General features: G+C 47.7%; 1 protein-coding gene and 1 long non-coding RNA gene across 9 annotated transcripts; one reads left to right on the top strand and one right to left on the bottom strand.

Moving 5' to 3' along the window:
- Positions 1 to 2394: 2394 nt before the first annotated feature.
- Morn3 (MORN repeat containing 3) lies at positions 2395 to 15991 on the bottom strand. Of its 7 annotated transcripts, none has more exons than XM_011248244.3 (6): positions 15586 to 15989; positions 10038 to 10195; positions 8212 to 8371; positions 6631 to 6815; positions 6192 to 6315; positions 2395 to 2413 (listed from the first exon to the last, which is right to left on the bottom strand). In XM_011248244.3, the coding sequence occupies exons 1-5, from the start codon at positions 15728 to 15730 to the stop codon at positions 6238 to 6240; spliced, it is 726 nt and encodes a 241-aa protein (XP_011246546.1). In that variant the 5' UTR covers positions 15731 to 15989; the 3' UTR covers positions 2395 to 2413; positions 6192 to 6237. The 7 variants fall into 7 exon arrangements, 6 of the variants coding, with proteins under 6 accessions (XP_011246546.1, XP_006530539.1, XP_006530538.1 ...); XM_006530476.4 differs by lacking the exon at positions 2395 to 2413 and adding an exon at positions 4721 to 4943 and having other exon boundaries at positions 6237 to 6315; XM_006530475.4 differs by lacking the exon at positions 2395 to 2413 and adding an exon at positions 4721 to 4943.
- Positions 6297 to 10537, top strand: Gm42023. 2 transcript variants are annotated; one of them, XR_878758.3, is made up of 3 exons: positions 6297 to 7246; positions 9617 to 9750; positions 10180 to 10537. It is a non-coding gene; the product is annotated as a predicted gene, 42023 (long non-coding RNA). The 2 variants fall into 2 exon arrangements; XR_878759.3 differs by having other exon boundaries at positions 9650 to 9750.
- Positions 15992 to 17331: the final 1340 nt, after the last annotated feature.

Consider the following 17331-nt stretch of genomic DNA (forward strand, 5'->3'; position numbering starts at 1 on the left):
AAAGAATGCTATATTGGCAAGGCCAGCCTGGGCTACAGAGTGAGTTTCAGGACAGCCAGGGCTATACAGAGAAACCCTGCCAAGAAAAACCAAATAAATAAATAAATAAACCAAAAATGCTATATAGGGGGCTGGAGAGATGGTTAAGAGCACTGGCTGCTCTTCCAGACATCTTGAGTTCAGTTCCCAGCAACCTCATGGTGGCTTATAACCATCTTTAATAAAATCTAGTGCCCTCTTCTGGTCTTCAGGCATACATGTAGGAGACTACTGTATACATAATGAATAACTTTTTTATTAGATATAGTTTTTATATATATTGGGGCTGGAGAGGTGGCTCAGTGGTCAAGAACACATACTGCTAAGTTCAGTTTTGAGTGCCCAAAACAGGCAACTCAAAACTGCCCATAACTGGAGTTCCAGGGCATCCCTTGCCCTCTTCTGGCCTCTGGGGGCACTGCACACACGTGGTGCACATATATATTCATCCACACATATACACACAAAATCTTTTTTAGGACGACTTGAGATCAGAGAGAGAGAGAGAGCAGTGGTTAAGAGCACTCGCTGCTTTTTGTTTGTTTTTTGTTTTTGAGACAGGGTTTCTCTGTATAGCTCTGGCTGTCCTGGAACTCACTCTGTAGATCAGGCTGGCCTCAAGCTCAGAAATCTGCCTGCCTCTGCCTCCCAAGTGCTGGGATTAAAGGCGCGAGCCACCAATGCCTGGCTCACTCGCTGCTTTTCAAGAAGACTTGAATTCAGTTGCCAGAGTCCACATAAGGCGGCCTATAATTCCAGCTTCAGGGGACCTGACAGCCTTGTCTGCCTTCACTGCACACCAGCGCACACATGATGTATGCTCAAACCAACACACAGATAATCCTTGTTAGCTTAAACAGGACCTTCTAAAACCCAGGTATTACCTTCCATAGCCACAATTCCTGAGAACAGGATTTTATGTAGCCTGGGCTGGGCCTTGGTCTCTCAGCAACATCCACCTCTCGCGTGTTGGAATTCACAGTGATGCTTCATGTCCTCTTTATTGGGTGCTGAGAGTTAAATCAAGGGCTACTTCGATGCTAGGCAAGGGCTCTGTGCTGTCTAGATCGCCACCCCAAATTTAGGAAGTTGAATTTTGTATATTGCATTTACCACCTGATAACTCACATTCAGGTTCCTACTTGCCCTAGGAACTCCCCTACTCCATCCCTCTTCCCCCGTACCATTTGTAGTAACCAGTTGTCGCTTCTTGTCTCCTTTAATGTGGAACAGTCCCATGGCCTTGATCTTTTCAAATAGCCGAACCTTTGGAGGTTTTATTAAGATAGCTGAACGTAGCCCAGGCTAGACTCAAACTTGGTATGTAATGGAGGATTACCTTGAACTACTAAGACGACTCCTCCAACTCTCAACTTCTGGGCTTACAGGTACACACCGCCATACCAAGGATCTTGCAGAACTAGGGAACAAATTCAGAGCCACCCAAATGCCGCCCAGGCTCTCTGTGAACTGAGCCACCTTCCCTATCCCATCATGAACATTTTTTTTAAACATGTGTATGTGTGAGTGCATGTAAGTATATATAACACATATATACTCAGTGCCTCTGATGACCAGGAGAGGGTGTCATATCACCTGAGACCTGGACTTACAGGTAGTTGTTAGCTACCTACCATGTAGGTGTTGGGAACAAAACTAGGGTCATGCCTGGTGGTGGTGGCGGCGCATGCCTTTAATCCCAGCACTTGGGAGGCAGAGGCAGGCAGGTTTCTGAGTTGGAGGCCAGCCTGGTCTACAAAGTGAGTTCTAGGATAGCCAGGGCTACACAGAGAAACCCTGTCTCAAAAAAATAATAAAAATAATAACCTAGGGTTGTCTGTGGGAGCAGCCAGTGCTTTTTTACCCCTGAGCCATCTGCCCAGCCCAGATATTAACATTTTTATTTTTTCCTAAAGCAATCAGACCTATGGATTTACAGAATGCCTTATAGTTTAGCCTCTCTTGAGATTTTTTTTTTCATGGTTATAATCGGATTGTGCATTTCGGCAGGAATACCCCGTGAGGGTGTGTCAGTCCAACAGAAACAACAAAATAGGTCTAGTTAGCCAATGTGTGTGTTGGGGGTGGGGGGCGATGCTCTAAGTACTGCACGATGTTCATTTGACCCTCCGCATCCCTCTCAGGATTTTTTTTTGTAAAAATTTATTTATTATTATAAATAAGTACACTGTAGCTGTCTTCAGATGCACCAGAAGAGGGCATCAGATCTCATTATGGGTGGTTGTGAGCCACCATGTGGTTGCTGGGATTTGAACTCAGGACCTTTGGAGGAGCAGTCAGTGCTCTTACCCGCTGAGCCATCTCGCCAGTCCCCCCTCTCAGGATGTTAATCATCACTGTGCAGCAACCAAAGCTGATGTTCAAGAAAGTTAAGGTAGCAGGTCTTTGTGTTACATGACCAGATAAGCGCCCCCCACCCACACCCCCGCAAAACAAAAAGCAATTTAGAGGATTTATCTTGGCTAATGGTCTCAGAGATGTTACTTCATCATGATGCAGAGGGTATGGGGGTAGAAATATGCCATGGTAGCCAAGAGTCAAAGGGAAGTAGGAAGTAACCATAACAAGATACTCTGACCTCCCCGACCAGCTCCCTGACCCCCCACCCCAATCTCATCACCTCCTAATAATGCTGTCCTGTGAGCCACAGAGGAATGACTCCCTGCCATCGATTAGGTCAGAGACCTTGTGAGCTAATCGCCTTTGGAAATGCTCTGCACAGTCCCAGAGGTGCTCTATTAATCCCCGGGGCTTTTCCTAATCCAGTCAAGTTGACAGTGAAGATTAACTCACTAGTAACTTGCTAGGACTCCAACCTGCAAGGTGGCTCAGAGCCCAGGGCCTCCAAAGACTCGGCTCTGGGCAGATTCTGGCTTCGCTGGAAGAATGGGAAGTTCCAAGGGCACTGGGCCTACTTTGCAGACCTCCAGTGAGCAGGTACCATGACCCAGGGCCTATCTTGGCTATACTTCCCACCACTCCCTCTTGTCTCACGCCAGGCCACTTTCAACTACTTCCCTCAAATGATCAAGATGGCTCAGCAAATAAAGGAACCTGTCCCAAAGCCTGGTGGTGGTAGTTCACACTTTTCAAACCCAGTACTCTGGATTCAGGCGGATCTCTTGAGTTCAAAGCCAATCTGTTTTATAGTCAGTTCCAGGACAACCAGGGCTACACCCAAAATTTGACACCACCTGGGTTTCCCAGAACCTGCATGAAAGGTGGAGAGTCAGTTATTAGTTGTCCTCTGTCACACATGCAACGTGGGACTTGCAGGCGCACACACACACACACACACAATAAATGCAATTAAAAACACACAGTAAATGCAATTAAAAACAAAGTTACCTGACTCCCATAGGCCTTGACTTTAAGGTATCTATCTGTCCTAGAACCCCAATATATAAAGTGGTTTTGTTTGCTTTTTTCTAATGGTGCTAAGAATCAAACCTACGGTGCATCACACATAGTAAGCAAACATCCTCCACTGTGCTATAAATAGTCATTCTGCTCCCATCACTCCCCATCCACCCTGCATCCCAGCATCTTACACACCAGGACCATCCTCTGAGAGACATCATACAACCAGGAAGGGGTCCCTAGGTGCAATCTCTGCTCCCTGGTAGAGCCTAGAGCCTGCTCACATGTCAAGCCACCTTCCTGCTTCTGCAGAGACCTGGGATCCTGCTGGAGTTACTCCTGGACAATGATTCCCAAGCCTTGACATGTTTCCTGGGTTGAGAACTACCAGGCTGGCTAGTAGAATGTAGATACCCGAATAGCGCCATCACCCATGAGCTGCTGATTCAGGCTGACATGTTGATCTCTGGACTCGAACTGGCGCCACTTTTAGTTCAGCTACAGTAGATTATCTTTTCACTTGCTTCCAGTTTCACCAGTCAAATAATATCCTCCATCCCTGTCCCCAGTTGTTGTCTCCAGAAGTGACTACCGTTGTCATTTTATTGCTTTTATAAATAGACAAGGGGATCCTCATGCCCCGTCCTTTTGTGAAGCAGTGTAACTGTGTAGACCAGGATGAAGAGAGTCGCCTGCCCTGGCCTCCCAAGTGCCGGAATGAGATGTGTGCACCGCCATGCCTAGTAACACTCTGTACATACACTTCCACTCCCTGAGAATATAGAAGCCTTGGCTGGATAGATGGTTCAGTGGTTACCCTAGTAACAATCTATACATATACTTCCACTCCCTAAGTATATAGAGGCCTGGACTGGATAGATGGCTCAGCTGTTAGGAGCACTTGCCTTTCTGCCAGAGGACCCTGTTTCAACTCTCTGAACCCACTTGGCAGCTTGCAATTGTCTATAACACCTTTTTGGGCACCAGACATGCATGCAGACAAAACATCCAACACACACACACACACACACACACACACACACACACAAAATGATTTAAAAGAATATATAGGTTAGGTTCAGGATTAGCTTGGAGCCTTTTGAACCAGTTTCCTCTAAAACAGCAGAGAGGACAGTAGGCTACCACACGGGATTACAGAGTCACAGGAGAGGCAACGGAAGCAGTCCACAGGACCTGGCACTGAGTCAGCACTTTGCACCTTTAGTTATGTTGATCCTGCGTCTTGGCAGCAGGCACAGATGGTACCACACCCCCTGAAGCCAGTCACCACCCTTTAGAGTTTAGGAGCAAAGAAAACTTCATCGTGTGAGCTTTATTGGTTTGGTAAGGCTGTCCTTTGTACTCGGGCCTGAGGCCAGACTGGGGTCAAACCTTTGGACTCTCTTCTCTCCATCTCCAGAATGCTGGAATGCTAGATGTGAGCCAGTGCTGCGCCTCACTAAGTTGGAGTGTTTGCTGAGAGGTTTGTGGAAAGACTTGGAATTGAGTCATTCCTTTGTAGCCTGTTTACATGGTAGGGTAAAAAAAAAAAAAAAAAAAAAAAAAAAAAACAAAACAAACAAACAAAAAAAAGCAAAACTCAGAGATGCTGGGATTAAAGGTGTACACCACCACCTGACAACTATTTTCCTTCCTTCCTTCCTTCCTTCCTTTCTTTCTTTCTTTCTTTCTTTCTTTCTTCTTTCTTTCTTTCTTTCTTTCTTTCTTTCTTTCTTTTTCTTTTTCTTTTTTTTTTTTTTAAGACAAGATTTCACTACACACCCCCTACTCATTGTGTAAACCAGGCTGGCCTCAAACTCAGAGATCCACCTGCCTCTGCTTCCTGTGTGCCTGTATTTAAGGCACAAGCCACATGTCTGCCCTGGATGCTCAGAGTTTTTAAAGCTTCGTCTGGATTCTTGGGTTAGGCTAAGGACCCGTTTAAATCGCAAATCTTGGTGGCCACTGTGGCAGAGTGCTGGCTCCCTCTCCTCTCTGGGTTAGCTCAGGGGTAGTAGGACTGAAGCCACTACCTTGCCCCTCTGCCTTGCACCCTCAAGCCCCCCCCCCCCACACACACACACGAGGGGAGAAATCAACCAACGTGGCTGATGAAGCTGTCTTTCCTCTCCCTCAGACCCTGGCAACCCCTGCTCAAGCTCTTGGCCCTTGGATTATGGCCACCACGTTATTTTCATGCACTCTCATATAAAGCCATAGGGGCAAAGGCTTTAAGCATGTGGGTCTCCAAGACCAGCCAGGGAGAAGCAATACCCCCACCTCCACTGGCAAAAAATAAACCTAGTCTCTGGAGGAGCCGGTACCCTCCGAGGGAGCCAAGGGCGTGCCCAGAGTCGCTGCGTGCTCCTCCTGCAGGAGCTGCACCGGTTTGAGCAGTTTGGTGACAAGGGCCAGAGTTTCTCCTGAACCTTGATTCGATCTCTGCACAGGTGGGGAGGATGTTGGAGTTAGGATTAGAAACACGACCACGAACATCCTCGCCATGAAACTTAACAGCCACCTCAGGGACAAGGTCCCATCGCTGCCTCCGACCGACATCCTCTAGAAGGGGCAAACTCAAACCTGACTGCGGCTAAGTGCCCACCCAAGGAGGCTAAGAACGCAACCGATGCAAACTAGGCAGGACTGGATTGCACTGGGTCTTCTAAGAACTCGTGTTTCAGAGAGGAGTAACCAAGAAAGAAAAGCTGGACTATAAGGAGGCAAGAGATTTGCCCTCTCTGGTCATGCCCGGCGCCCGTTAGTGATACCAGAAGGTCAGCATTGTTCAGGGGCACGGAGAGGCTTCGGCTGACCTCAGCCCTCCTCTTCCTCGGGCTTCATCAGCTTATCCAACGCTTCCTTCAGCACACCATCTGGGTCTAGAATCTCCACCTGGATGAAAGTGGGGGGGAGGTGTTGGGGGGCTGGTTGGTTGCTAGAAAACAAAACTTCATCTCTAGTTCTTTCGTTGCACGTTTCTTTTCTTTTTTTTCCTTTTTGTTTGTTTGTTTGGTTTTTGGAGACAGGGTTTCTCTGTGTAGCCCTGGCTATCCTGGAACTCACTCTGTAGACCAGGCTGGCCTCAAACACAGAAATCCGCCTGCCTCTGCCTCCCGAGTGTTGGGATTTAAACGCGTGTGCCACCACGCCCAGCTTGGATGCCGGTTTCTGTTTCTCTGGTTTCAGGGCCCCAGGAGGACTACCCACCTTAGGTATGGGGAACTGGGTGGGTTCAGGGGCCTCATCACGGCCAAAGTCGATCATGGTGCCACACTTGGCCACGTTGTCCACCCAGTAGCCTTCAAACAGCTGACCATGGTCCAGGTGGAAGAAACGGCCATGCCCGTTCTTCATGCCTCTCTCCCAGATGCCCTCATACCGGTTCCCGTTCTCTAGACAGGAAAGCAGGAGTGCTAGGCACAGTGAGGCAACTAGGACGTCAGGCTGGGTCTCGCTGGTCCCAGCTGCTGACCAGTGTGTGCTAGCTCTCTGAGACCCATTAAATAAGCACATGGCAGGAGGTGCAGTGTCCCTAAGCATCACCAACGTCACTTAACTTCAACCACTTCCAGAGATTTGATTTTTGCCGGTTACGGTGGTACACTGCTTTGATCCTAGCACTTAAGAAGGCAGAGGTAAGCGGATCTCTGAGTTCGAGCCCATCCTTATCTACCAAGAGAGTTCCAGGGCTACACAGAGAAAACCCGTGGCGAGGAGAGGGTAGGAGAAGGAGAAAGAGAAAGAGATTTGATTTTTTTTTTTTTTTTTTTTGAGGTTGGAGCCAGAACCTGGCGCATGCTGCTCTCTACTTCCGGTTTGTGGTGTAAGTTTTTGTTCTTTTCTTGTTACTTTGCAAAAAACTTGGAATGTGCTAGGCAACTGCTCCACACCCCCAGGCTTTTGCCTGAAACTCCTTTTGTAAACCAAGAATTCAGAGCTCCACCTGCCTCTGCTTCCCAAGTACTGTGATTAAAACTACTTAAGTTTTATTTTCTGAGACAGCATTTCCCCCCTTGGCTAGCCCAGGCTGGGTTCTAAGTCAAAGCAGTGCTGCTGATCCCAGGTGTTAGGGATCCTGCTCACCTCTCATTTTAATTTGTTTTTTAGTCTGTTTGTGTTAAATGCAGGCTTTTGCATATCACGGTGCCTTGTATAACACGCGTGTATGGGGGTGAGAGGCCAACACTGGAGAACCAGTTCTCTCCTCCTACCTTGTGGGACCCAGGCTCAAACTCTGGTGGTCAGGCCTGTGTGCAAGCGCCGTTACCCGCTGAGCCAACTCACAGGTCCTCCATTAAAAAAATAAATCATAATAAAATATAATATAATAAAATAGCTATTTGTTAACCACAAGGAAACTGAAGCAAATTGTCTGGCGTCCCAGAGCTGGTGCCGGCTCACACCAGGATCTGAATACATGCACTCTTGCCCAGAATCCAGGCCATGAGAAGTTCCTCGGAACATTTGTTCTGCTTACCAAGAGCTCACTAAACCCAGCTTATGCATAGGGGAGGCTCACCGAAGGCAGGCTCCTAGCTGAGTATAGGGACTACAAGACAGACAGACAGACTGACTGACCACACCTCTGCCCACCCCAGCTGATCCAGGGCTTCAGCTTATTTGGATCTCGTTGAAAGTCAGAATCTCACTTTTTCAGGGCCAATAAGACTGGTGTCTATGGGACAAGTATTATAGCTGGTGGGGCATCGAGTCTGGGAGGAGATCTTTCCGGGACGGGGCGGGGCTAGGAAGCGTTGGGGCGTGGTTTCATGGGGGCGGGGCACTCACTCAGCCGCAACATGCCCTCCCCTTCAGGCTTGTCGTTCTGCCACTGGCCCTCGTAGATGTCGCCGTTGTTGTAGTACATGCGTCCCCACCCGCTGCGCTGGTTGTTACACCACTCACCCTCGTAATACTCCTTGGGTCCGAAAAACTGGATCCCATAGCCCTGAAAGTAGGAAGGTGTCCCACTATTTGCCAACCTGAGTCTCTTCGAGCCGGCTTTCCTAGCAGAGGTCAAAGAATTCAGCTCCTTTCGTGCACCGCCTTCATACCGCCCGCATAATTTCTCTGGTCGCCTTATCTCTGGCCCCACTTCCATACCCCCTCCATACAGCCACCAGAAGGATATTTTATATACCCTGTAGGATCACCCACCCAACTCTGATTACATTCAGTCTCTATTCAACTGGCTACTTAGAAACATAAATGTTACATTTGGAGACCAACAGTGGGGACTCAAAGACTATTGGAGCTCACGCTCAAAGTGGCTTGGTTAAGTCTGTACCTCAAAATCCCAATGCCACCTTTCACTACTCTCTTTCTCTCCCCCAGGGCAAATAAGGTCTGCTGCCTGCTATCTTTGTTATTCCTCCCTACCATCTCATGTCTACTGGGCTAGCTCCTTGCTGCTTTGGATATGACCTCCTGTCCTGTATTTTCTAGGTTAGATTCCATGATCTCCCAACCACAGGGAAGCCACTGCTAACTCTCCATTAAAGGCAAATCATTTGTTTTAGGTTCAGTCTCCCCCCCCCCGCACCCCCCCCCAGCCCTCCCGGAAGCAAAGAACATGAAATCCTGGGCTCGGGGCTGGTGAGATGGCTCAGTGGGTAAGAGCACCCGACTGCTCTTCCGAAGGTCCGGAGTTCAAATCCCAGCAACCACATGGTGGCTCACAACCATCTGTAACAAGATCTGACGCCCTCTTCTGGAGTGTCTGAAGACAGCTACAGTGTACTTACATATAATAAATAAATAAATAAATAAATAAAAAAAAAAAAAAAAGAAATCCTGGGCTCTGCAGCTGGCCAGCTGTGTCACCAACCCCAGGCTAGGTGCTTCACCTCCCTGAAAGTCTTAGTGAAACGGAAGACCAATGATGACAAAGCTTTTAAATTAAGAGCTCAAGTACCATTATAGTAACTGTTCAGCAGTAACATTTAGAACTATCAGACTCCATGGCTTATAGCAAGGACCAATACAAGTTTGTTTGTTTGTTTGTTTGTTTGTTTGTTTCTTTCTTTCTTTCTTTCTTTCTTTTCTTGCCTTTAATATATCTTTAATATATCTGCAGTAGGATGAATATTTGTGGAATTTCCTCTGCCTAGCTCCTCCTCCTCTGCATCCTCTCTTGTCCTTGCTCCCTGTTTTCAGTCAGGGTCTCTCTCTCTCTCTCTCTCTCTCTCTCTAGCCCAGGCTAACCCGAAACTCCCTCCACCTTCAGGATGCTGAGATTCCAGCTCTGACCCTCCATGCCCTGCTTCCTAGCCTCCCATTTGACTCCGCCAGCAGCAGCAGGAGGAGGAGGAGGATTCTCAGAATTGGGTAAGGGAAGAAGAAAGCCAGGAAACCAGGAGGAAGAGGGTGGGGGAGACTGCCTGCTGCCTCCTTGAAGCTGTAAGGTTTTTAAAGGGTTCCTTCCTGGGGCCTGCCACTTCTCTTGTTTCCTGTTTTCTTTTGAAAAGCACTACAGTCCCTCCCTCCACCCCTTCCTTCTCCCACCCAGCAAGCCACTGTCTCTCGGTCCACCTCCCACCTTCACCCCCGACCCCCCACACAAAGCCTGGCTCTTCCCCTCGCCTACAAACAAGGCATGCTGGGAAACCACTCACCGATTTCTTATCGCCTTTCCACCAGCCTGAATACACTCTCCTGAGTTTTCCGGTCTCTGGGTCAGGATGACTGAGGGATCCATAACCATCTCGCTTCCCAAACTTCCAATCCCCTTCATAGACCGCACCACTCTTCTTCCAGACCTGTGTTCCTTTCCCTGGTGACACACGGATGGGCCAACACTGCAGATGGCTGCCACCCTGAAGCTGGAAGCCACATGCCAGTCCAGACCTCGGGGAATCTCTGCCCTGAACAGTTTTCTTCAGAATAGGGTCTGTGCCTCATCTTTAGACTGTCAGCATGCCGAAGAAAGGAAAGTTCCGTGTCTAAAAAACAGTGATGCTCCTGCTCATTGTTGAACAGCCAGACTGATACGGCTGAGGCAGGAGGATGGTGAGTTCCAGTTCACCATGGGCAATGGCTAGAGACTCTATCTCAAAGAGAAAGTAAAAGGGGGCCAGGAAATGATGTGAGGACACAGGTTCAATTCCCAGCAGTGAAATAAAGAAAAATAAATAAATAAAAAAATAAATAAATCCTGCCCTTTACAACGTATGAACAAGATGAACAAGAAGGACCTTAAGATGAGCAATGCGTAAAAAAGCTGTGCCTTGGTAGCACACAGCTTTAATCCCAGCACCTGGGAGGCAGAGGAAGGTGGATCTCTGAGTTCGAGGCCAGCCTGGTCTACAGAGTGAGTCCCAGGACTACACAGAGAAACCCTGTCTCCAAAAACCAAAAACAAACAAACAAACAAACAAACAAAAAAGGAAAAAAAAGAAACGGGCAAGAAAGAAAAAAAATAAAAAAGCAAAATAAGCCAGATTCAGAAAGACCAGTATCAAGTGATGTCACTTTTATGTGGGGAAGTCAATGTCATAGAAATAGAGACTAGAATGATGGATGCCAGCAACCGGGAGGAGAGAAAGGGGGAGATGTGAGTCAAAGGCTGTCATAGCATAACATTTTGGAGGACCAAAGTACAGCATTGTGATTATAGTTGATAACTAAGTAAGTCAGGGTGGGAGAGATGGCTCATGGGGAAAAAAGCACTAGCCCTGCAAGCTGATACTTGAGTTTGCTCTCTGGAACCCACAGTGGGAGGAAAGGGCTTACTGACGAAAGTTCCTTGCTTATCATCCACATACATGCTGTGGTAATAATGTCCGTTCTCACCTGTACCCATCTTACATACACTTAGGTCATACTGAGGCTCAAACCAAGGCCTTGGGCATGTCAGTGAAGCATTTTACCAACTTACAGCTACATCCCTGTGTAGGGATCTTGTCCTATGTCCCAGCCCGTCCTCAAACTCATCCTCCCACCTATGCCTCTTAAGGGCTTGGTAGCTATGTGCTGTCACTCCTGGCCATCAGTTTGATTTCAATGAATCCAAGGAATGAATGAATGAAGAGTTATCATGAAAGCAAGCATCCATATCAAGTCTGTGTATAGACGTCCTCAGCTCCCCTGTTGACTCATTAGCAGGCCGGAGTTTTCCGTCTCCTTTTCCATTCCATAAACGGATCTAAATCAAGAGCTGTTGGCCGGCCCCGGAGGTAGCAAGGAAAAGTGTTCCTGCTTTTGGTCGGGGTCTCTGAAGGGTGATCTGCCACAGGAACAATGAAAGCCAGGTGCCTCCCAGTATGGGTAGGGACATGTAGAAAAATATCCTCGGATTACTTCCAGCCCTTTTGACTATGGGGAAAACTCTTATTAGTGTCAGGCATTACCCACCATCCCTCCCTAGAATTTTCTCCGCCATTTTCTGGCTACAAACTCCAAGAAAGAGAAAACGGTCTGACCCAGGGCTGAGGCAGCGAGAGTCTTTTCCTTGGATTTTTGTACACTTCATTTCTATATTTTTATAATGCTGTGGATCAAATGCAAGGCTCCGCTTACACCAGGTAAGCTGTTTACTGCCCAGTTAGCTACTTGACACAAGCCAGAATTGGTTTTGAAGAGGGGGAAAAAAAAGTCTCCATCAGATTGGCCTGTAGGGCATTTTCTCGATTGGTGGTGAGTGTGGGAGGGCCCCAGCTCACTGTGGGTGCTATCACCTCTGTGTTAGAGATCCTGGGTGCTGTGAGAAAGCAGGCTTGGATGGGGGTGGCTGGAGAGATGGCTTAATGGTTAGGAGCTCTTGCTGTTCTTACAGAATCAGGGTCCGGTTCCCAACACTCTTGCCTGACAACCTTCATGTTAGACGTGAACATGGTGCACACACATACATACAGGCAAACTACTCACATAAAATAAGTAAATCTAAAAGAAGACAGCACAGCAGGGCTGGGCAATCCATGAGGAGCAAGCCAGTAAGCAGCACTCCACCATGGCCTCTGCATCAGCTCCTGCCTCCAGGTTCCTGCCTTGAACTTTCTTGGTTTTTGGGTTTTTTTAAAGATTTATTTATTTATTTTGTGTATATGAGTACACTGGAGCTGTACAGATGCAGATGGTTGTGAGCCTTCATGTGGTTGCTGGGAATTGAATTTAGGATCTCTGCTCCCTCCTGCCCAAAGATTTATTTATTATTATTATATAAGTATACTATAGCTGTCTTCAAACACACCAGAAGAGGGCATCCGATCTCACTACAGATGGTTGTGAGCCACTATGTGGTTGCTGGGATTTGAACTCAGGACCTTTGGAAGAGCAGTTAGTGCTCTTAATCGCTGAGCCATCTCACCAGCCCTTGCCCTGACTTTCTTTAATGATGGACCTTGATGTGGAGCCAAAATAAACCCTTTCCTCTCCAAGTTGCTTTTGGCCATAGTATTTAGCACAACAACTGGAACTTGAAACCTAAGTAAGATAGCCACTGAGCTATATTTCTAGCTCTTGTATTTTAAATTTTATTTATAAAAGAACGTTTTTAAACATTTATTTTTATGTGTCTGTGTGAACATGCCATGTGACTGTAGTACCTAGAGATGCCGAAAGAGGGCGCGCTAAAACCCCCAGAGCCGAAGTTCCAGGTGACTGTGAGCCACTGGATGTAGATGCTGGGAACTGAATTCAGGTTCTCAGCTCTTTTTGTTTGTTTTTGAGACCCGGCCACGTTGTGTACATCAGGCTGGCCTAAAACTTGCCATGTAAATCAGGCTGGCCTCCAGCTCAGAGATCTATCTACCTCTGCCTCCTGAGTGCTGGGCTTAAAGGTATGTACCATCAAGACCAGAGAGCAATACTTGCACTTAACTGCTGAACTCTCTCTCCAGCCCAACCCTTGGGTTTTTAAATCTAGAGCAGGTAGGGCCTCAGGCTTATCTCATTTGCCTAATGATATTTGAAATATTGTGAAATAAGATATTCACGCTGGGAGATAAAATTTGATCTAGGCTATCCCTGAGAAGGGCAAACTCACCCTGCATCCAGAACAGGGCTGCTAGCCTGTCCCCTTCTTTTCAACAATGTTTGTCCTGCAACAAAGAGAGACAGGGCTTGGGGAGAGGTGGCTCAGTGGTTAAGAGCACTTGCTGCCTTTGCAGAGGACCTGGGTTCTGTCCCCAGCAGCTCACAACCACCTGTAACCCCAGTTCCAGAGGGATCTGACACCCTCTTCTGAACGCCATAGGCACCAGGCTCTCACATGCTGCATATACATACATACATACATACATACATACATACATACATACACATCAAGGCAAAAACACTCATGTACATGAAATAAAATAGATCTTAAAGAAGACAAGACTCACCATGGTCCACGAGGCACAATATATTTATTAGATACTTAGCTCTACAGACATGAGTTTTCTCTCTCTCTCTCTCTCTCCCTCTCTGTGTTTTGCTTTGCTGTTTTTTTAAAGACTTATTTATTTATTATATGTAAGTGCACTGTAGCTGTCTTCAGACACTCCAGAAGAGAGCAACAGATCTCATTACGGATGGTTGTGAGCCACCATGTGGTTGCTGGGATTTGAACTCATGACCTTCGGAAGAGCAGTCAGTGCTCTTAACTGCTGAGCCATCTCACCAGCCCTTTGCTTTGTTTTTGAGACAGGGTGTCATTATGTAGCCCCAGCTGCACTGGAACTTGCCAGGTAGACCAGCCTGGCCTTGAATTCACTGAGGTCATCCTGCCTCTGCCTCTGGAGTACTGGAACTAAAAGTATGAGACACCGCAGTTGGATGCTTCCTTCCTTCCTTCTTTCTTTCCTTTCTCTCTTTTTAAATTTTATTTTGTTTTGAGATAAGGTCTCATGTAGCTGAAGCTGGCCTTGAACCCCTGATCTCCCTACATATTGTCTTCCAAGCACTTGGGCACTGCAGGAATGCACCATCATACCTGGCTTCTCCAACCCCAACTTGCTTTGGGGGAGGGGGATCTTAGAGATAGGGTCATAGCCCAGCCTTGATCTTCCTACCTCAGACTCCTGAGCCAGTAACTGGGCTTATAGGTAATGTATACTAAAACCACATCCAATTCTGACCCACGTTCTCTCCCATTACTCTTTGTTCAGCTACACTGACTTCTAGTCTGTCCCTCAGTCAAGTTACACTGACCTCCCTAATTCTAATTCTACAGTTTAAGGTCTAAATTTTAGACGAAAAGCCCCTCAACCTGGACACATCTTTATCCTTTCTGCCTAGCTCAAACATCACCCTGCTCCTGTCTTCTTTGTTACTCCCTCTCTTCCCCTCTCTGGTGCCCTCTATAGCCTAATACCACCTCTTCAGTAGTCACTTCTTCCCAGGTCACCTCATTTGGGAAATGTGATGGTAGTCTACTTTGCAGAGTCTCCCCGAGCACCCTTGCTCTGAGCAATCTTGCTGCGTGTACTTTATAAAGAGACATTGTTGCCACTTAACAGATGAGAAAACCTATAGATAAGGTATTCTAACAATGCAGGCTCAGGGATTCTAGTGTAGATAACCCAGGAAGGCAGGAGAAGAAAGTGGTTAAGTCTGGAATTGCAAGACTAGAGCTTTTAAATAGAGTCCCCGTCCTACCCCCATCCATCCCGGACAAACGTGATTTGCAATGTATCGGCCAGAACCCATTCGCCCCCTGCTGGTTAAGACTTGAGTCCAGGCATACAGGAGTAATCATGGTCACTCAGTTACTTCTGGGGGGTTGGATAGGTCCAACCTGTGTCTTGAGGCCCAGACCTTGTGCCCCCACCATCTGCAGAGCATCAGGGCAGCATCTGAAGCCCACAACGCCTACTGCAAGTCATTTTCTTAATGTGTTGACCTTTTCAACCAACCCCAGGCTCTGCTACCCTGTCAGAAGACAGAGAGCGATCCAGCACCCCCAGAACCCCACCCAGCTTTGGGCTGGCTTCTGATGATCCCTATCCCATTTTTGTTTTCTGTCCCTAGACTCTGGCTCAGCTGAAGTCAGGGCTGACTTGGACTTCAGAGCCACAGCCCCCTGCTGGTCCCGGTTCTGGTCACTAAGTGGGGTTGGGAACAAAACAAGATCGCTTATGTTCTTAATGGACTCTGTAACAGTGCTTTTTGTTTTGTTTTGCATTGCCCACCCACTCTGACCCCACGCTGGCCACTAATCCCCGGAGGCTCTCCCGCTTAGCTTACCGTGTTTCAAGTTGCCCTTCCATTCGCCCACGTAGTGATCGCCGTTCACAGCAAACACTTGGTGTCTCAGTCCGTTCTTCTGGGCTTTCCGGTCCCACCCTTTCCACGGCGGCTCTACTTTCCTTGGACACTTAGTGACCGGCATGCTGGCTGCCTCTGTGGTGTTGCGGGGGTGCTAGCAGGAGGTAGGGGCATCAGGGGCTCAGTGACTCCCGTGTATCCTGGGGATCCTGGTACTTCCTGGGGAGGTGCCTGCCTGAGTTCCAATAGGGCAGGTCATTTGTGTTCTGAGTCCCCAGGGCAGGTGAAGAGCCCTCAGTGGGGATCCCTCTGTGCTGGACTGACCCACAACAGTCCTTGCCCTTGCATTCTCCTAGGGTCCATCTGTCAGGGATGTGATGGCATAATTCCTTTGGAACCCAGGGATTGTGATGACACTGGAGAGAAGCTGCCCCTGGGAAAAATGATGCTCACAGGTGACTTAATGACTTGAAAGACCAATCAGGAACCGACTTTGGTAGAAGAGACTCGAAGTAAGAAAGATCAGATGGTACCAAGTACTGGGACCACTCCAGGTGTATCAGAGGGTATCAGGCAGACAGCTGCCTGCCCTGTTAGCCCTTGCCCTACGTACCTGGTAGATGGGACAGATGAAGCTCAGGGGTTGCCTTTCAGCAGGGGAGATCCCACAAATCAGAGACTGATTTCATGGTGACTAACTGTCCCAGACTGCAAGTCTAGCTATACAGTGAGACCTTGTCTCAAAACAAACACAGTTGGACAGCCCTTGGCTCACTGGTCATCCTTCCACATCTGAGCCCTACGACTCTTATCTGGTAGAGCCATAGACTCTAGAGGGAAACAGTGGGTGGCCCAGGGTCTCCTCCCCATGTCTGGGAGCCCCGACCTGTTTTCCTCAGGTCCCCAGAATCTCCAGAAGGGATTGTTCATGTCTTTCCATCTGTCTCCAGCTGGCTCATGGGTGATAAAAACGTTCCTATCTACATCCTGGGGACCGCAATCTCCCTCAACTAATACAACCACATACTCCATAGGTTCTGAGGCTGTACAAATCCACTCCCATTAAATCTTGCACCGGCAGCACATACACACAGGTGCTGCCAATCAAAATATCCTCAGGTTGAAGCCAGTTCTAGGAGGTCATGGTATCTTAGCATCCACCCACAGGGTCAGCCTCACAACCTGTGTGCTTCAGGTTGGACACTGTGCCTGCCACCTGTGCATGTTTTACAGCCTCTGTTCCCACAGAGGGGACTACTGGCACATGACTTTAATCCCAGCACTCAGGAGGCAGAGGCAGGAAGATATCTGAGTTCAAGGCCAGCCTGGTCTACAGAGTGAGTTCCAGGATAGTCAGGGCTACACAGAGAAACCCTGTCTTGAAAAGCCAAAAACCCAAAATAAAAACAAAACAAACAAACAAAAAAATCAAAACAAAACAAAGCTTGCTTTTTTTTTTTTTTAATATGGAGTCTTGCTATGGCTCTGTGGCCCTGGCTGACATGGAACTCCATACTCCATATGTAGACCAGATGTAGACCAGGCTAGCCCCTAATTTGCATTATTCTTCTTGCCTCCTGAGTGCTGGCATAAAAGACATGTACCACTACACTCAAGTTCATTCATTCATTCATTCTCTCTGCCCCTTTCTGTTTCTAATAGGGTGTCATGTAGTACAGGTTAGACTCAAACTCCCAATGTAGCTGAGAATGACTTTTTTTCAAT

The sequence above is a fragment of the Mus musculus genome, chromosome 5 (assembly GCF_000001635.26).
Source record: "Mus musculus strain C57BL/6J chromosome 5, GRCm38.p6 C57BL/6J".
NCBI classification, from domain to species: Eukaryota; Metazoa; Chordata; class Mammalia; order Rodentia; family Muridae; genus Mus; species Mus musculus.

Coding starts and splice junctions, on each gene's coding strand:
- Morn3 (XM_011248244.3), bottom strand. CDS start 15,730: ATGCCGGTCACTAAGTGTCCAAGGAAAGTAGAGCCGCCGTGGAAAGGG. Junction 10,196..15,585: donor GAAGGGCAACTTGAAACACG/GTAAGCTAAGCG, acceptor GTGTGTCACCAG/GGAAAGGAACACAGGTCTGG. Junction 8,372..10,037: donor GGAAAGGCGATAAGAAATCG/GTGAGTGGTTTC, acceptor TCCTACTTTCAG/GGCTATGGGATCCAGTTTTT.